The sequence below is a fragment of the Mastomys coucha genome, unplaced genomic scaffold (assembly GCF_008632895.1).
Source record: "Mastomys coucha isolate ucsf_1 unplaced genomic scaffold, UCSF_Mcou_1 pScaffold15, whole genome shotgun sequence".
Classification (NCBI taxonomy): Eukaryota; Metazoa; Chordata; class Mammalia; order Rodentia; family Muridae; genus Mastomys; species Mastomys coucha.
The window spans coordinates 99,294,521-99,314,409 of record NW_022196897.1 but is presented as its reverse complement, the minus strand read 5'-3'; the positions used below and the strand labels follow the sequence as shown (position 1 = coordinate 99,314,409).

General features: G+C 40.0%; 1 protein-coding gene across 1 annotated transcript in view; it reads left to right on the top strand.

Annotated features, from left to right (window-relative positions):
• Positions 1–1,776: 1,776 nt before the first annotated feature.
• Aqr (aquarius intron-binding spliceosomal factor) overlaps positions 1,777–19,889 on the top strand; it is an 82,952-nt gene continuing 64,839 nt past the window's right edge. The window contains exons 1-5 of the mRNA XM_031371391.1: positions 1,777–2,019; positions 4,496–4,552; positions 10,420–10,460; positions 14,029–14,064; positions 18,931–19,051. Coding sequence (XP_031227251.1) covers positions 1,945–2,019; positions 4,496–4,552; positions 10,420–10,460; positions 14,029–14,064; positions 18,931–19,051 — 330 coding nt within the window. The 5' untranslated portion in view covers positions 1,777–1,944. The remainder of the gene's footprint in view (positions 2,020–4,495; positions 4,553–10,419; positions 10,461–14,028; positions 14,065–18,930; positions 19,052–19,889) is intronic.

Below are 19,889 nucleotides of genomic sequence, written 5' to 3'. Positions count from 1 at the left end.
AATTCCTAATGTCCTTCCACCAGGACCTGCTTCCAGAGCATTACGGGGTAGTTATGGTGAAGTATAGAAATATCAATTTCAGCGTATCAAGATTCATCATCCAATCCATTAGAAAAACTGCCCTACTGTTTTATAGATACCATAGTTGGCAATAAGATGTCAGTGGTTACTATATATCCAGAATGCTTTACATTTAAATTTGTAGTCAAGAAAATTTTTAGCTATATATCTATAAACCCTAAAAGATGGAGGGACAAAAACTTCATGTACATACTTGATGGCCAGACCTACAACTATTTTCTTTCACAGTACTCATTTTGGGCAGATGGTTATATATCATAAAATTAAGAGAGAGAATGGTGTACCAGTCTCCTGCTTATATTTCTCCAGAGAGAACTTATTACAGATAACTGTTTAACCTATGTATGAATTTGTAAATGGTAGGAGTGTGCAAACCCAAGAATTATAAAATAAGTGACCAAACAAAAACCAGTCAAAAGTTTTAAACAGTTATTTCCCTAGTGATGGTATAAGCATAAAACTCACAAAAAGATGTTCAACATCATTAACTATTGGAGAAACATGAATTATACCTATAATGTGATGTACCACATTCCTATTAAAATGCCTAAAACAACTTTAAAAACTATCCATATTGAAAGTTGGTAAGGGAAAGAAGACCACACACGTCTCAAATGTTAGCAAGGTACAGCTGCTTTGAAAGACAGAAGTTTCTTAAAATGGCAAACATACCAATCATATGACATAGTCACTGAATGTGTTACTTCAGAGGAAATGTATCTCTACATAATGACTTAGAATTGCCTGTAGAGGATTTTCTTGTAGTAATCAGCAACCAGAAACAATCTAAATGCCTATCAACATATTACTAAATTAATGAGTTGTAATAAATCTGAAAAGTTGGCTATTATTTAGCAATACAATGGAATCAATGACTGCTATTTCCAACAACACAGATGCATCTCAAAATAATTTTGAGTGACCAAAAAAAGAACATATTCTAAAATGTATACAAAATAGTTTCTTTTTTAATTTTATTTTTAATTCATGTGCATTGGTGTTTTGCCTGCATGTATGTCTGTGTGAGGGTGTCAGAGCTTCTGGACCTGGAGTTACAGAATTGTGAGCTGCCGTGTGGGTTCTGAGAATTGAACCCAGGTCCTCTGGAAGAGCACCTGGTGCTCTCAACAGATGAGCAATCTCGTTTTTTTTTTCCTCTAACAATTTATATAAACTTTATAAAAAATTCTGTAGGAACAGTGACCCAGAGGATCCATGGTGGTAGAAGGCTGTGTGAGAAAAAGGGGTGACAGGTTGAAGGCACAAGGACACATAGTAATTTTTAATGGCTTTGGGTAATTTCATTGCCACGATTCTGGCGATGCATTAATACCTATACAACTATTTCAAAGTGAATTAAGTTTTACACTAGGTGTATGTTTATTGTATGGCCATCAGTACTTCCAGGCAGCTTTTGAAGTCACACAGTGCCTCAAATTCCAAGAGTATGGGTTTTGTTTTTTACTATATCTTTCTTTAGTGTTCAAATAAACTCGACATCCTATTCTTCCAACTCCCACCTTTACTAATCACATTCAACACCATCTTTCAGTCCCCTCTCCCTGTGACCCTTATCCAGCACGCTGTATGTTATCTCTCCTCCTTCCACTAGGGGGCAATAAAGAGATAGGTAAAGGCTGCTGACTTTCTAGCTCAAGTTTAACTCTTGCCTTGACTTCCGGGCCCTCTAGTTCTGCTTCCGGGAAACGCCGGGACATCTCAGGTTCCGGGAGGAACCGTGAGAGTCCAGGCTGTCCGTGCCGGGCGCTCTGGCACCTTGGGGCTAGGTCGCAGCCGCTGTTTGAAAGCTTTCGAGAGTCGCCGCTACGAGCCTCTGGTCAGCTACAAGAGGCGACCGCTGCGATGGCGGCTCCTGCGCAGCCTAAGAAAATCGTGGCCCCCACGGTGTCCCAGATCAACGCGGAGTTCGTCACCCAGGTGAGCCCCGGCGTGCCCACTTGTGTAAGAAGGGATGCCGAGGCCCTAAAGCCCGGCGGTGGGGTGGACTTTAATGTCTTGAGTACGTGCAACTTACAAGTTAAATATTGGAAAAGCTACAGTGGAAGAGGCCGCTCCGCGTTGGACCACAAAACATGCTTCTGAATTGTATTAATCTGGCAAGACTGTCTACAAGTAGATCGCTCTATGGCCGTTAATTGTCATTATGGAGCTTTCATTTAGGACACCGCAAAGCCAATTCTGGGCCTTTAGCCTTTCACATCCTTCTTAATTCTTTGGAAATTATTGAGAGTGTAAGTGCGGGAAAATTTAAGCCCTCCCGCGCCTCCCCTGTCTCCGTTGGTTTGTCAAGGCAGAAGCCTAGAAGCGGTTTCCATTCGCTTAGCCCCTGCGTGTCTACACAGTGTTTGTATTTCTGGACCTCTCTTGCCCTAAGTTGCCCTCCCCACTAAGACTTCTTGATCTGTCCTATTTCCTTCTGCCCTCCTGCAGCCTGCTCTTCAGATTGCTCCAGAGTGCTCACTGGTGCAAAGCTGCTCACATTATTTGTTTTCCTACAATGTCCCGTCAACAGTTCTGATTGTTCCCTGGGATAATGACTGAAATCTTTGAAAGTGCTGTGATCTGGCCTAAGTTTTTACCCAAAGTGCTCAATATCTTTCTTTCCTTCCTCCCTTCCTTCCTTCCATCCTTCCTTCCTTCCTTCCTTCCTTCCTTCTTTTACCCAAAGTGCTCAATATCTTTCCTTCCTTCCTTCCCTCCCTCCTTCCTCTTCCTTCCTTCCTTCTTTCCTTCCTTCCTTCCTTTCTTTCTTTCTCTTTCTTTCTTTCTTTCTTTCTTTCTTTCTTTCTTTCTTTCTTTCTTTCTTTCTTTCTTCCTCTCTGTCTCTGTCTGCCTGTCTCCCTCCCTCCCTCCCTCCCTCCTTCCCTCCCTCCCTCCCTGACTTTTTCCTTTTCAGCTATAGCTGCAGTTACTTGAATATGCCATGGTAACTAAAAAGTGTATCCACATAACCTGGTTTCCTCTATTCTCATCCTTTTACACAACATTAGAGAGGCTATCCCTGACTTCTTAAACTACATTAAAGTTAAATGCATAGAAGCAGACAGTTTGGGAAAGAACACGGAAACAGTCCAGGCGAGTGCCGATGCCTTAAAGTTGGAATGTAAAGAAAGAGAGCTAGAATGAACTGAGAGGGAAAGTGGGGAGGGGAGATGGTGCCCTTCTATCCCAGCACGTGGGATGTGAAGCCAGGGGGAATGGAGTTCAAAGCTAGCCTTGTCTTAAAGTATGTTATTATAAGGGTTGAGCTGTAAATGAACACACAGGTACCATCTTCTATGTTTTACTTCAATGAGGATGAGTAATCAGTGAAGTAATTATAATACAGAAATATAAGAATCTATTGAAACTGTTTACAAACTGAAAAGACTGAAGAGGTAGTTGTCGGTTAGTGTTGCAAAAGCTTCATGGAAGAGTAACACTTCAGACTTGGCTTCATTTGTCCATTCATCTTTCCATCTGTGGTTTGTCTAGCTGTACATCAAACATTGAAGTATGCCAGACAATGCAGTTACCTATTAAAAAATGTGCTTGCTAGAGTTTCTGTTTTTTTTTAAAAAAGATTTTGTTTTGATTTTTTAAAAATCAGTAAAAACTTTTGTTTTTCAGTTTTAATTTTTAGTTATATGTTTGGGGTGGGGTGGTGTGTGCTGCTAAGTGCAGTTACCTATGGAGGACAGAAGAAGGTGTGGTCCCCAGAATTGCAGTTGAAGAGATTTGTAAGTCACTCAGTATGGTACTGAGAATGCAATCAGGTCCTCTGGAAGATCAAGTGCTCTTACCTGCTCACTTCTCTACCCTCAGTCCATGTTTCTTGACAATTATACAGTACACTTCAATTTCTGGAGATATTATATGTGTGTATTTAAATTTCTAAGTGAAGCTTAACTTGCTAAAATGCACAGTACCAACTTCTGTATTCTTTGTTATAATCAGCCTTTATACTGCATTTCTTAACGATTTTTGTCTGCTTATTCCTGGGTGTAGTTGTTATTTAAAAGCTTATTTACATATCAACATTCATGAATATTTTGAAACTTGTTTTTAATACTTACTCAGCTGATGACTAACTAATCATGGGCTGCTTACTAAATCTCTGGATTTCCTTATGACTGAAGCAAAAGTGGTTTACTCTGGTTATAAACAAACGCTGCTGTTTGCCAGGGGCTTGGGATGTTTGGGCATTTTGAACCTCAGGGTGGCTAGGTACAAAGCTTCACTGGTATTTATTGGATTGTGGCCAAGGATAATAACCAAGTTACATGCCTGTGTGGTACCTTTAAAATTGCCCAGTTCTCCAATCCTAGGTCGGCTTTAAGAAGCAGCTTCACGTGTCTACGTGGTACAGTAGGTGTGAACCTGGAACTTACATTTATACTCTTTACTTTTGCAGCTAGCATGTAAATACTGGGCTCCACATATCAAGAAGAAATCACCTTTTGATATAAAAGTAAGTAGCTTTGTTTTACAGTACACTTGCAAACAATTGTGCTCTTGGTATCATTTTAAAGATTAATTCAACAAAAGCTTTCAATACATTTTTTATTTATTCTTACATCCCACTCACTGTCCCTCCTCCCAGTGACCCTCTCCAAACCCCACACCCCCTTTCTCCTTTGAGAGGGTGGAGACTCCTCCTGGGTTCCCCCCAGTCTTTGTACATCAAGTCTCTGCAGGGCTAGGCACATCCTTTCCCACTAAGGCCAGATAAGGCAGCCCAGCTAGAAGAACATCTCCCACCTACAGGTAGCTTTTGGGATAGCTTCGGCTCCAGTTCAGAACCCAGATGAAGACCAAGCTGCACATCTGCTACATAGTTGCAGGGGAGCCTAGGTCCAGCCTATGTACACTCTGAGGTTGGTGGTTCAGTCTCTGAGAGCCCCAGGGTTCCAGGTTAGTTGATTCTGTTGCTCTTCCTGTGGAGTTCCTATCTCCTTCCGAGCCCACAATCCTTCCCCCATATCTTCCATAAGAGTCCCCAAGCTCCTTCCACTTTTTGGCTATGGCTCTCTGCATCCCTCTGAGTCAGCTGCTGGGTGGAGGTTCTCAGAGGATAGCCATGCTAGACTCCTGTCTAAGTATAACAGAGTATCACTAATAGTGTCAGGGATTTGTGCTTGCCCATGGGATGGGTCTCAGGTTGAGCCAGTTATCCCTCAGTCTCTGCTCCATTGCCTATTCCTGCATTTTTTTTAAAGGTTTATTTTATTTATATGAGTACATTGTAGCTGTCTTCAGACACACCAGAAGAGGGCATCAGAACCCATTATAGATGGTTGTGAGCCACCATGTGGTTGCTAGGAATTGAACTCAGGACCTCTGGATAAGCAGTCAGTGCTCTTAACTGCTGAGCCATCTCTCCAGCCCCTCCTGCGTTTCTTTTTTCTTTTTTTCTTTCTTTTCTTTTTTTCTTTTTTTTTTTTTTTTGGTGGTAGTGGGAGATGGTTTCGAGAAAGGGTTTCTCTGTATAGCCCTGGCTGTCCTGGAACTCTGTAGACTAGGCTGGCCTCGAACTTAGAAATCCACCTGCCTCTGCCTCCCAAGTGCTAGGATTAAAGGCATATACCACCACTGGCCAGCCCCTCCTGCATTTCTTTCTCTCTTTCCTTCTTTCCTTCTCTTTTTCTTTCTTTCTTTCTTTTTTTTTTCTTTTTTCCTTCCTTTCTTTATTTAAAGAAAAATGCTCTTATTCTCTTTTTCCATATTTTTCTTTTTCTTTTTTTATAGATGTTTTCTTTATTTACATTGCAAATTTTATGCCCTCTGAAAACCCCCTTATCCCATCCTCCCCTCTCCCTGCTCACTAACCCACCCACTCCCGCTCTTCCCTGTCCTGGAACTCCCCTACACTGGGGCATCAAGCCTTCACGAGACCAAGGGCCTCTCCTCTCATTGATGTCCCACAAGGCCATCCTCTGCTACATGTGCAGCTGGAGCCATGGGTCCCTCCACATATACTCTTTGGTTGGTGGTTTAGACCCTGGGAGCTCTGGGGGTTATTGGTTGTTTCATACTGTTGTTTCTCCTATGGGGCTGCAAAGGGGTCTTCAGCTCCTTGGGTTCTTTCTCTAGCTCCTCCATTGGGATTTTGTGCTCAGTCCAATGGGTGGCCGTGAGCATCCACTTCTGTATTAGTCAGGCACTGGCAGAGACTCTCAGGAGTCAGCTATATCAGGTTCCTGTCAGTAAGCACTTGTTGGCATCCACAATAGTGCCTAGGGTGGGTAACTATATATGGGATGGATCCCTAGCTGGGACAGTCACTGGATGGCCTTTCCTTCAGTTTCTGCCCCAAACTTTGTTTCTGTATTTCTTACCATGGGTATTTTGATCCCCGTTCTAAGAAGGACTGAATTATCCACACTGTGCTCTTCCTTCTTCTTGAGCTTCATGTGGTCTGTGAATTGTATCTTAGGTATTCCGAACTTCGGGGCTAATACCCACTTATCAGTGAGTGCATGCCATTCATGTTCTTTTGTGATTGGGTTACCTCACTCAGGGTGATATTTTCTAGTTCCATCCATTTGCCTAAGAACTTCATGAATTCATTTTTTTAATAGCTGAGTAGTACTCCATTGTGTAAATGTACCACATTTTCTGTATCTATTCCTCTGTTGAAGGACATCTGGGTTATTTCCAGCTTCTAGCTATTATAAATAAGGCTGCTATGAACATAGTGGAGCATGTGTCCTTATTACATGTTGGAACATCTTCTGGGTATATGCCCAGGAATGGTATAGCTGGGTCCTCTGGTAGAACTATGTCCAATTTCCGGAGGAACCACCAAACTGATTTCCAGAGTGGTTGTACCAGCTTGCAATCCCACCAACAGTGGAGAAGTGTTCCTCTTTCTCCACAACGTTGCCAGCATCTGCTGTCACCTGAGTTTTTAGTCTTAGCCATTCTGACTGGTGTGAGGTGGAATCTCAGGGTTGTTTTGATTTGCATTTCCCTGATGATTAAGGATGTCGAACATTTCTTTAGGTGCTTCTCAGCCATTCAATATTCATCAGTTGAGAATTCTTTAATAAGCTCTGTACCCCATTTTTAAATAGGGTTATTTGATTCTCTGGAGACTAACTTCTTGTGTTCTTTGTATATATTGGATATTAGCCCTCTATCAGATATAGGATTAGTAAAGATCTTTTCCCACTCTGTTGGTTGCCATTTTGTCCTATTGACAGTGTCCTTTGCCTTACAGAAGCTTTTCGATTTAATGAGGTCCCATTTGTCGATTCTTGATCTTACAGCACAAGCCATTGGTGTTCTGTTCAGGAAATTTTCCCCTGTGCCCATGTGCTTGAGGCTTTTCCCCACTTTCTTTTCTATTAGCTTCAGTGTATCTGGTTTTATATGGAGGTTCTTGATCCATTTGGACTTGAGCTTTGTACAAGGAGACAAGAATGGATCGATTTGCATTCTTCTGCATGCTAACTGCCAGTTGAACCAGTACCATTTGTTGAAAATGCTGTTTTTTTTCCACTGGATGGTTTTCGCTCCTTTGTCAAAGATCAAGTGACCATAGGTGTGTGGGTTCATTTCTGGGTCTTCAATTCTATTCCATTGATCAACCTGCCTGTCACTGTACCAATATCATATAGCTTTTATCACTATTGATCTGTAGTACAGCTTGAGGCCAGGGATTGTGATTCCCTCAGAAGTTCTTTTATTGTTGAGAATAGTTTTCTCTATCTTGGGTTTCTTGTTATCCCAGATGAATTTGTAAATTGCTCTTTTTAACTCTATGAAGAATTGATTTAGAATTTTGATGGGGATTGCATTGGATCTGTAGATTGTTTTCGGCAAGATGGCCATTTTTACTATGTGAATCCTACCAATCCACGAGCAAGAAATCTTCGATTTCTTTCTTCAGAGACTGAAGTTCTTTTTTTTGTTTGTTTTTTGTTTTTTGTTTTTTGTTTTTTGAGACAGGGTTTCTCTGTATAGCTCTGGCTGTCCTGGAACTCACTCTGTAGACCAGTCTGGCCTCGAACTCAGAAATCCACCTGCCTCTGCCTTCCAAGTGCTGGGATTAAAGGCGTGCACCACCACCGCCCGGCGAGACTGAAGTTCTTGTCATACAGATCTTTCACTTGCTTAGTTAGAGTCACACCAAGATATTTTATATTATTTTTGACTATTGTGAAAGGTGTTGTTTCCCTAATTTCTTTCTCTGCCTGTTTATCCTTTGAGTAGAAAAAGGCCACTGATTTGCTTGAGTTAATTTTGTATCCAGTCACTTTGCTGAAGTTGTTTATCAGGTTTAGGAGTTCTCTAGTGGAATTTTTTGGGTTGGTTAGTAAACTATCATATTATCTGCAAATAGTGATATTTTGACTTCTTCCTTTCTAATTTATGTCCCTTTGACCTCCTTTTGTTGTCTAATTGCTCAGGCTAGGACTTCAAGTACAATATTGAAAAGGTAGGAAGAGAGTGGGCAGCCCTCCTGCATTTCTTGTAGACAGGATAAATTTTGGGTCAAAAGTTTTGTGGGTGGGTAGGTATCTATATGGCTCCACTGTGGTTCCTGCCTGGCTACAGGGGGTGGCTTCTTCAGAGTATCGCCAATACTCTGAGTCCTAGCTAAGGTCACCCGCATTGATTCTTTGGGAGCCTCTCTTATCCTAGGTCTCTGTCACATCCTGGAGATAACCCCTACCTCTGCACCCCCTCAGTTGCAGATTTCCATTCATTCTCATGACCATCTGGCCATCTTTCCTGTCTTTTCCCACATGTGATCCCAAACAATCCATTCCCCTCCTCACCACCAATTCAGTTCCCTCCCTTCATCTGCTTCCTGTGACTGTTTTATTCCCCCTTCTGAGTGAGGTTCAGTCATCCATGCTTAGGCCTTCCTCCTGTTTAGCTTCTTTTAAAAAATTGAAAATACTGTTTTTCATTACCAAACTAATAATTGCTTATGTTAGAAAATTTGGAATCTTTAGAAGTTACACATAAGGACATAAAAATCATTACCTAGAGATGACTGATGTACATTGTCATTTTGTTTTATTTCTTTTAATCCTTTCCAAAAGATGTGTGTGTGTGTACAACAATTTCCCCTCTGTGGATTCTTAGATTATTTTAAATATTGTATTATTACAGATGAGCATTCAACAAATATTCCTATTAATATATGGAAATTTTTTATATAAGAGTTTTGGCTGTTCATTACAAATAGAATCTTTTGTTTCCTGATTGATCTTGGGTTGCTAGACTGAGGAAAGGAGTGGAAAGACTGGAAACTGTTTTGGGTAGAATAGATGAAAAAACGAATGAATATTCAGTGGTCTGAGGTTTCATCAAAGCAATTGTTAAACATATGCATGATAGACTTTCTAAATGGAGGCTCCTCCCTGGCAGAATCTTAGCGTTCTAGGTCTTGCTGCAGAGTGAACATTGGCCACGCAGAACACCAAACAAGTGATGGAGACTCAGACCTTATGCTCTGCCAGTATGCACTGAGTGGGATGCTTTAGGTGGCTTTGTTAATGCTACACAGCTTGAGTTCTGCCTCTGCCTCCCAAGTCCTGGAATTAAAGGTATATGCTACCACTTCTGGCCTCAAGGTTCATATCTTAAATGAGGAAACTGACATTAGAAAGGTCAGACATGCCAGGCAGTGGTGGTGCACGCCTTTAATCCCAGCACTTGGGAGACAGAGGCAGGTGGATCTCTGAGTTCGAGTCTAGCCTGGTCTACAGAGTGAGTTCCAGGACAGCTAGGGCTATACAGAGAAACCCTGTCTTGAAAAAAAAAAAAAAAAGAAAGAAAGGTCAGAGACTTGTAGCAGGGTCACAGCCTGCCACAGTGATGGTTTGAAGCAGTCTTCCAACTCCAGAGGCCAATTTCTATGTAACCTAGGCCAAATGAACAGAAAGCATGGTGTTATCATATTCATTTGGATATAGCAGTTATCTTTTGTTTCTGTAATGTCCTCAGATTTTTAATTTACTGTCTGGCTTTTGGAATGATTATTAGAGTCTAATAGTATTTAAAATCATTTAAAATTAATTTTTGAAAATAAGATTTATGAGGTTTACTTGTCTAGAAATTTTCTAAACACATCCTGTTTAAAGAGTATTGCAGATTATTTAAAGAATATTGATTAGTTTTAACATGGATGGATTTTATTACTTCTGTTACTTTACTTGCTGTTATTCTATACTTAAGACATATAATGTCATTACTAAAAAGTCTCCTGTTAGAATATTTGATCTTTCTTATTTTATGTACTCTCAATAATTGAAAACTTTCAGTTTAGATTGAAAATCAAGGTGATTAATATATTAAACCTTTTTATACTTTCGGCAACAGGTAATTGAAGAAATATATGAAAAGGAGATCGTCAAATCACGGTAGGAATGAGTTTAATTGTGGTACTTTGGAATTACGTAGACCACATGGGGTATGTCTGAATGTCTGGTTGCAGTCTTAGCTTGAAAGGATCTTTTTATTTTCTATACAAAGTTATAGTGATCGTATTGATTATTGATTGCATAGTTTCTCTGTGTCTTCTAGTTTCAGAGTCAGATCAGAGGGATTAAACCCACATACCTTATTTGGTTTTTGAAGAACCAAGATATTGAAAGATAGGTAGGTAGGTGGGTAGGTGGGTAGATAGAGCAGACCCAGCATATGTTTATTTCAAGTTCACTAATAATTTTCTTACTACTTCTGATAAATCTTCTTAAACATTCTTAAAATTATGAAACCAAGATGTAAAATATCTATATCTATATATTGCATAATACCAAGACATAATTAGTTATTTTTAATAATGTATATAAAGGAGTAACTTAGAGGTTCTGCCAGCGCCTGACCAATACAGATTTGGATGCTCGCAGCCAACCATCAGGTTGAGCACGGGGTCCCCAAAGGAGGAGTTAGGAGAACGACTGAAGGAGCTGAAGGGGTTTGCAACCCCATAGGAAGAACAACAATATCAACCCATAAGACCCCCAGAGCTTCTAGGGACTAAACCACCAACCAAAGAGTATACATGGAGGGACCCATGGCTCCAGCTGTTTATGTAGCAGAGGATGGCCTTGTCGGGCATCAATGGGAAGAGAGGCCTTTGCCCCAGTATAGGGGAATGCCAGGGCAATGAGGTGGGAGTGGATGGGTGGGTAGGGGAGCACCCTCATAGAAGCAGGGGAAGGATGGATGGGATAGGTGGTTTCCAGAGGGGAAACTGGGAAAAGGGATAATATTTGAAATGTAAATAAAAAAAAAAAAAAAACCCAAAAACCAAAATCCCTTCCCTGTTCCTAGTCACCAGGGTGTCCATCTTTGTATGGAGTTTTTAATCTTCCTTTCCTTACCTCACATGGAAAGGTTTAGACCCCTCATTCTGTCATGAGATGCCTTAAAAGAAATTCACTATGTGTATTGGTCATCATTTCATATATTTACCTGAAAAATGATATTTGTTAAAATGTTGTACTTTTATAATTATCTTTGAGATAAAGTTTTGCAGAGCTCAAGACTGGCCTTGAATCCTCCTGCCTTTAGTCTCTTATGTGCTGGAATTACATGTGTGTACCACCATGCAAGCTCAAATTTTGTAGAGTCCTTTGCTTGGTATTTTAATGTGTTACATTTTTAATAAGTAAATTTTACCAAATAATTTGAAAGCAATACAAGGCAGTTGGTTGCACACACCTTTAATCTTAGCACTCAGGAGGCGGAGAAATGTAGATCTCTGTGTTCAAGGTCAGCCTGGTCTACATAGTGACTTCCAGAACAACCCGGGCTGTTTCACAGATAAACCCTTTGTCAACAAACCACGATGATGAAAAGGAGGAAGAAGAGGAAGGAGGCAGGTTAAAAAAAGGGGAGTGAACATTTATGGTTGTTTTGTGAGCCTGCCAAAATTTTTATAACAAAAATTGCAATATACATTAGAGGCTTTAAATCAACAGTGTTTTAGACTAGTGCCTGAGGAAATTATTTTGCTGAGCAATGTGTCATCTTCAGTATCTAGGGAATGGCTTGATGTAATATTTATTAAATAGTTATACTCCCAAAATAAGCTCTTTTATAGTCTTGAGATACTTTTAATATCACAGTACTCATTTATTCAGATCTTAATATACTTCATGGTGTAAAAATAGATACTTCTAGGATCTCAAAATTAATTCTTAAAAGCCTTTTTTGCCTAGTCAAATGGTTAGTATGGCATGTTATACAATTCGTTCATTTTTGTTATTTCTTGCAGTGTCAGTTTTGGAAAGCTTCCCTTACTGCATTTTTATGCAACTTTCATTTAAAGTAGGAGTTGTTACAGTCTGTTTCCTGTGTGCTGGCTTTGCTGTAAGCATTTTACATACAGTAGTACATTTACCCCTCCCCAAGAACTTTGAGATACTCTTACTGCACATGGCCTAGGAACTTGATGAAGGCGTTGCCCAGTAGTGAGGCACTGGTCTATTCCCTTGGCTCTTGTCCACTACTTTGTTTATGAGCAGGAATAGCCTCCATTTTCTTACAGAACTTACTAACTTATACCATTTGGTATTCTTAATTCTGTTATGAATCCATCAGGTGGATTTTATGGGGGAAAAATAAAACAGTGACTTATACAATACTTTATCTCGCTACTTTGTGTTTATGTTTGACATTGAAAGGGTATGGTAACCCTTACAGGTTAGAATGCTATACCTGGTTAGAAACAAAGAGAACTTGGATTTTGTCTGCACTCCAGAGGCTGCTGTTTGGTGCTTCTTCCAACATCTTACTTCATAAGTGAAGACTAGATGAGATGAAAAACTAAATATGATAGGCTTGCATGGTTTTTGAACTTTATAATAAGCAGGCAGGCCAGCCAGATGCCTCACCAGGTAAAACACTTGCCACACAGACCTGGAGGCTTGACCTCCACACACACTGTGCTGTTTGTGTGTCCACACATATCATATATTTATAATGACACAGTCCTTTTTAGCATTTCAGAATACCTTTTTCTCCATATAAAGTTTTCACTGTGGTTGTGAGGGTGCTGTACAGCTGAATCCCGTGGTTTTGCACAACTACATCCTGGGAAGTTGTATGGTAGTAAAGCAACTTACAAATCTGCCTCCTGTTTCCTTACCAGCTGTGGGGATATAAATGCTGATGGAGTCAGTACCACTAGGTATTATACACAAATTGCCCACCTTTTGGTGGATTAATGAAACATGTTATTTTGAGTACAGTGTCATGCTTAATGCATGTTGTCAGTCAACTCTTCAATCCGAGGATGGTGGCCGGGTGGTTGCTCTATCTTCCACACACACTTTAGTTAGGCTGCCGCCCAGAGTGTCCCTCAAGCTGTCATATCCACTCTGTAGCCTTGCTGAACTGTGGGAGCGGGTGTTTGTCATTGTCCCTCCAGACTTCTGCTTTTACAGTAAAAGCATTCATCCCGTCCTTGCTGAAGTTCTATGACAGTGTGTGCTTGGTGAAACTGTTTAAGTGATCAGAAAGCAGTGGAATAGGACTCTGACAGAATAAGGATCTCCTGAGGAGTGATGAGTGTAATTTTCATATCTGGAAACTATTACCTAGTGGCAGTGTTCAGGTCAGGCTACTTATTTCCCAATTTAGAAAATAATTAAGAGAAAAGTAGCCATTTGAACTGCCTTTGGAGCTGTATCTCATTAGTAAAGCTTTGTTTATTTATATAAAGCCACCTCTAATATAAAGGAACAGTGCAACAAAAGAAATATCTAGTATTCTCTACAGTCAAGACTCAAGAGCATGAGACACATCTAATGCCTTCTTTCCAGACTGACTCAGGCCAGCTTTTCGCACCTGTGATCTGAGGTTATAAAATATGACGTGTCTGTTAATTTGTTTACAAAAGACTCCAAATGAATGAGAATTAAGATCTCTGAAATGTTTCTATTTTCTATTTCAAAGTTGTTTTGTTTTTTATGTTTTTAGGTTTGCCATCAGAAAAATAATGCTGCTGGAGTTTAGGTGAGTGAAATCATTGCATGGGTGGTAATGAGGACGACTGTGTGAGTAAAGTGTTCATTTCCAAGACAGAACATAGTTCTGTAGACTTCAGGAACAGCTATGGATACGGGGGTTGTACTTATTTACTTGTTTTTCACTACTTATAAGTGATCTGTGAGAATAAATCAAGATATACTCCATAACTATTTTTCTTCCTTCTTAACTAAATTTTTGTTACTAAGATATCATTATCCCAACCTAGATATAACCTAAATGTTTTAAAGAGAAGAAAATGTAATATTCTTTCTGAGGCTATTATACACATTAGGCATGTGCCACCCTTCTGACCTTTTTCTCCAGCTGGAGAACAGGGTTGTTTTTGTTGTTGGTGGTGGTGATTTTTTTGTTGTTGTTGTTGTTGTTGTTGTTGTTGAGTTTTCTTGTTTGCTTGTTTGTTTGAGGAAGGGTTTCTCTATGATGCTTTGGCTGGCCTAAAACTCACTATATAGACCAAGATGAGCAGATTCACCTGCCTCTGTTCCTGAGTGTTGGGATGAAAGGTATATACGACCATGCCTTGTTCATACACAACTTTTAATTATAAAGGTATAAAAGACCCTGCCACATCCAGGTTTGTCTAGCTTATAAAAATAAAAACAGTAATACTGTCCAGCATTGACTGAGCAAGTCTTAAACAGTGCTGAATGCTTTGTATGCTTAGCATTCCAGCCACCCTGAAGTAGAGGTATCATCCACTCTAATTACTGGAACAAGCAGAAGTCACAGACGTTAGGTAATTTTTTTTCAAGATGGTACAGTAAAGTTATTGGTACAGTGTCGGATGCCAAAGCTCAAAGCTTTTCTATTTCTTTATACTTCCTTGAATTCTGGTCTGCATCAGAGATAAGAGCCTCTGTGTTCCTACCTTTTTCCCTATTCTATGCCTTTCATCCCAGCACTTGGGAACAGAGACAAGTTAGGCTGCCAGTACCAGGTAAAACCTTGGCTGCCTCTACCCAGCTTCTGTGTGCTGAACTTGAGCAAACACTTCCCAAAAGATTTCACCTTAGTGATGCTGGTCTCTTTGTAGTCGCAGCTCCTTTCTTGGCTCTAGGAAATCAGCATCAATTACCCTGATAAAGCAAAGCTTTTACTTCAGTGGTGATGGTCTCTTGTTAATCACAGCTGATTCTTCAGCCCTCTCTGACCAGCATCACAGATTCTTAATTAAAAATATTAAACGGCCCCCGCCCTCCATCATGGTCATAACTCTTAGCATTATCGTTTAATCTTTCAAATTCTCACAGCAGCTCACTGAGCTTCGAATACTCAGTGGCTTTTCTAGTATAAAGTTCCAAAATCCCTCCACAATCCTCCCCAGAACCTGGTCAGGTCTGTCCTGAAAATACCTCGCTCCAAGTATCAACTTATGTATTAGTTGGGGTTACTATACTGTAATGGAAAGCCATGACCAAAAGCGAGTTGTGTTGGAAAGGGCTTATTTTGCTTGTACTTTCATATCACTGTTCATCACTGAAGGGGTCAGGGCAGGAGCTCAGACAGGGCAGAAACCTGAGAGCAAGAACTGAAGCTATAAACCAGTGCTGCTCACTCCTCATGGAATGTTCAGCCTGCTTCCTTATAGCACCTGGGCCCACCAACCCAGGAATGGTACCATCCACAGTAAGCTGGGCCTCAGTTAAAAAACTGCACTACAGCCTTGTCCATAGGCCAATCTAGTGGAGCATTTTCTCAGTTGAGATTCCCTCTTCCAAAATGATTGTCACTTGTGTCAAATTTTCAGAGAACTACATAAGACACTAATGTAAACTAATTTAATCTCATTAGAAACATGGCATTGGGGCTGGAGAGATGGCTCAGCGGTTAAGAGCACTCACCTACTCTTCCGAAGGTCCTGAGTTCAAATCCCAACAACCACATGGTGGCTCACAACCATCCATAATGAAATCTAACACGCTCTTCTGAAGTATCTGAAGACAGCTACAGTGTACTTACATATAATAAATAGATAAATCTTTAAAAAAAAAACATGGCATTAAGTAACTGATTTCTTTTTAAAGGGAAACTGTGGGGTTTATGGTTGTAAATTAGCTAGTATATCCTAAGAATTCAGTTTTATTCTCACAATAATCTTAGAAAGATCTTTCTGAATTATTGTGGAGAAAACTTAATCTGGTAATGAGTCCTTTCTCATCCTAGGATAAGTACATACTTTCTACTATACCATGCCACTTTTCAAGAAGACGATTAGGTTTTCATTACCATAACAACATACCTGAAGTAATCAGAAAAGCTTTGTTTGGCAGGTGGTTTCAGAGGGACCAGTCAGCTTGTTGCTTTGGGCCTTTGGTAGCACAGTGCATCATGGTGAGAACTGTATTAATCTCATGGAAGCCAAAAGCAAAAAAAAAAAAAAAAAAAATTCAGGAAGGGCTAGAGCCCAGAATTCCTTTCAGGGGCATATACCTAGGGACTTTTCTTCTACTAGCCACCACTTCCTGATGGCTCTTCTACCTTCCAATAGCACAACCAGCCAGGGATCAAGCCTTTAATACATCATTCTCTGGATGACCCTCAAGATCCAAATTATGGCAAAGACGGATAAAAAACAAGACGATGTTGGTATGCAGTTAAGGTTAATTAGTCGTCTTAGTGTTTTAATGATTCCATTAAGGACAGTGAAACACTTTTAATTACTGAAAATGTTAATTGTCAGTGTGATAGGATATAGAGTCACCTGGGCGATAAGCTACTGGGTTTCCTGTGAGGGCTTGTCCTGACTAGAATTTGCTCTGGGAATGTCTTCCAGGTATTCTTTTGAGCAGGTGTCAGGTGGTGTGGGACCACCTTCTTACCCGTGGGCAGGGCCAGAAGGAGAAAGCACTGGCATCCATCATCTGCTTCTGATTGGCACAATGTATTTAAGATATCTTATCTGAGGAAATAAATTAGAAAATAATAAACATGGAAAATAAGAAAGTAGGAAATACAGTGTCTAGAATGGCAAGGCCCGATAGGACATTCAGGAGATATTGATAGACAATGGAAAAAGGGCAGTGCAGCAGACAGAATCTTGAGTTTTCTAGAAGTGCACAACTTCATTAAATTCCAGAAACACAACAAATAACAGTGACACTATCAAGAACTAAAATAGAATGAAGATTTAAAATCTGCCAGAGCAAAAGTCAGCAGTACCTAGAATTCTACACTCAGCTAAACTGTCACAAAGTAAATGTCAGCTACAGAATGATCCGCACTACATTATAGCTGACAGAAACTCCTAAGACATGATTTAAGAGAAGAATATTCACATAAGGGGTCAAATGAGTCGTCGCCCATGTACTGGATAGCACTCTGGTCTCTGACTTGATTCTTTTGACCAGCATTTGTTTAAAATCTCATCAGGCTTCCTAAGTTATTGCAAGCTAACCAAGAAGGGATTCTAGTACTGGGCTCATGGAGATAAATGCCAGCTCAGGAGATAAATACCAGCTCAGACAAGCTCCTGAGGTAGAGAAGTAGAAGAGTATAACCTCCCCCTCACTCCCCATAAGGACACAGCTATGTGGAAAGTTATACCTGTAGTAATTTAATGTGCAGGAGCACAGTGTTTTTCTTTTTTGTTTTTTTAAGATTTACTTATTTATTATATATATGTACACTGTAGCTGCCTTCAGATACACCAGAAGAGGGCATCAGATCTTATTACAGATGGTTGTGAGCCACCATGTGGTTGCTGGGATTTGAACTCAGGACCTCTGGAAGAGCAGTCAGTGCTCTTAACTGCTGAACCATCTCTCCAGCCCCCAGTGTTCTTCTTTTTTCATTAATGCTTGACTGTATCTTGTAGCCCAATACAATAATTTGTGTTCTGTTTTCTTTAATAAATACTGACTAACTTATATTTAGAAGGTCACGAATACTTAAATTTCATATGTTTACATTTCCATAAGTCTAAGTAAAGAATTTTAGTATCCAGGTGGGAAATTTCAGTTACCTTGAGTACTGAATTATGTTGAATTACCTTTTAAGTTGAGTTGTAAAGCCTCTTTTTGATGGTTATAATTGTTATAAGTCTTTTTTTTTCTAATAAGAACTAGTGCAAATATCTGAGTTATATTTGTTTGTGAAGTGCCTATTATATCATTTTGATTTAAAGTTAATATTTGTTAAATTATTTTATTTTTACTCCTGTGAGCCTTCAGATCAGAGAATATTCAGGGGTAGAGACTTTATATGTTAGTGGATTAGTTGCTTCTCTTGTTGCTATGACAAAGTACTTGTCATGCCATTTAAGGACGGAAGGGTTTGGTTGGGGTCACAGTTGAAGGTACAGTTGTCCATATCATGGTAGAGCATGTGTGAAGTTAAAGCAGCTGGAGTTGTGGCAGTAGGACACAGGTGACTGGTCACGTCACATCCCCTGTCAGGAAGCAGAGAGCCGTGAGGGCTGGTGCTCAGCCCAGTGTACTCTTTCCCTTTTCCTTCACTCCCAGATGTCTGCATTCAGGGTTAGGCTTCCTTCCTCACTTAAGAATCTCTATAGACGTTCTCACGGACACACCCAGAGATATGTCTCCTAGGTGATTAAACTCGCCTTACCCATAAAGATCCAACCCTAACCCTCCTTTGATGTCTTCTTGCTTGGAAGTCTGGATGTGTCATTTTCTGAGCCACAGTTTCTTCATGTAAGTGTCCAGCGGCAGCACCAGGGCAGATGACAGGGAACTCTGGGAAAGATGTGCAAGTCATAAGTAAGGATTTTAGAAAATAGAAATACTTGTATTTTTCAGGTGAGTGATGCAGTACAATGCCTGGTGATAACTAATGAAATATTCTATGCCTGTTTTTAAAAATCCTTTACAGCCAATATCTTGAAAATTATCTTTGGATGAATTATTCCCCAGAAGTTTCCAGCAAGGCCTACTTAATGTCCATCTGCTGTATGGTGAATGAGAAGTTCAGAGAAAATGTCCCAGCCTGGGAGGTAAAAATAAACTAAACTACTTCACAGTTCTCACGATGGTCCTTCTTAAAGCATTACAGAGTAGCAGAATATTTTCCTGATAGCAGCTGTCCTTAGTACGAACACTTACCCAAGGGTAAATAAAGTACTGTGAGACAAAGTGTGGATGTGTAAAAGATAATGTTAGTTTTCTTTTGATTGTATTACTTCCAACTGATTTTCTAGGACTCAAATAATATGAAGGTAGAGTTATTTTTCTATGTTGTGATTGGAAAAAGGAATGATATAGATTATAATGACTTACATTTAGAATTGGCAAAGTAAAGTTACATTGGTAACTAAAGAAGGTAATACGTGAGCATCGACAGGTGCTTATACTGTACTTTCAGATCAATCTTTTTTTCCCCCCTCTCAGTTTGGGACTGCTTTTGCCATTTGAAAGTTTCTAATGAACTGAAGGTTTCTTTAGAGTCAGCAGAGCCTTCCTCACAGTGTGGTGCCCGCCATAAGATGCCAGCTCACTAAGAGTTTCCTTCTTTCCAAACATGTTTTTAAAGTAATGGAAGAGCATCATAATTGCCGTCTTTTTGATGAAGTGGTTATAAAGTGATAAAGTGTTTAAGATAAAGTTTAGAGCTGTTAAGATTAAAGCATAGTCATTTTGCTCAGATACTAAGTGACTGTCGTCTCAAGGCTCATTTGAGCTCAGGTTAAACTGTGGACTGTAAACCTTACTGAGACATCCTAGGGATCTCAGGAGGTTACTTCTAGCCATTATAGAAAGTAAGAGCGAGCCAGGTGGTGGTGGTGCACGCCTTTAATCCCAGCACTTGGGAGGCAGAGGCAGGTGGATTTCTGA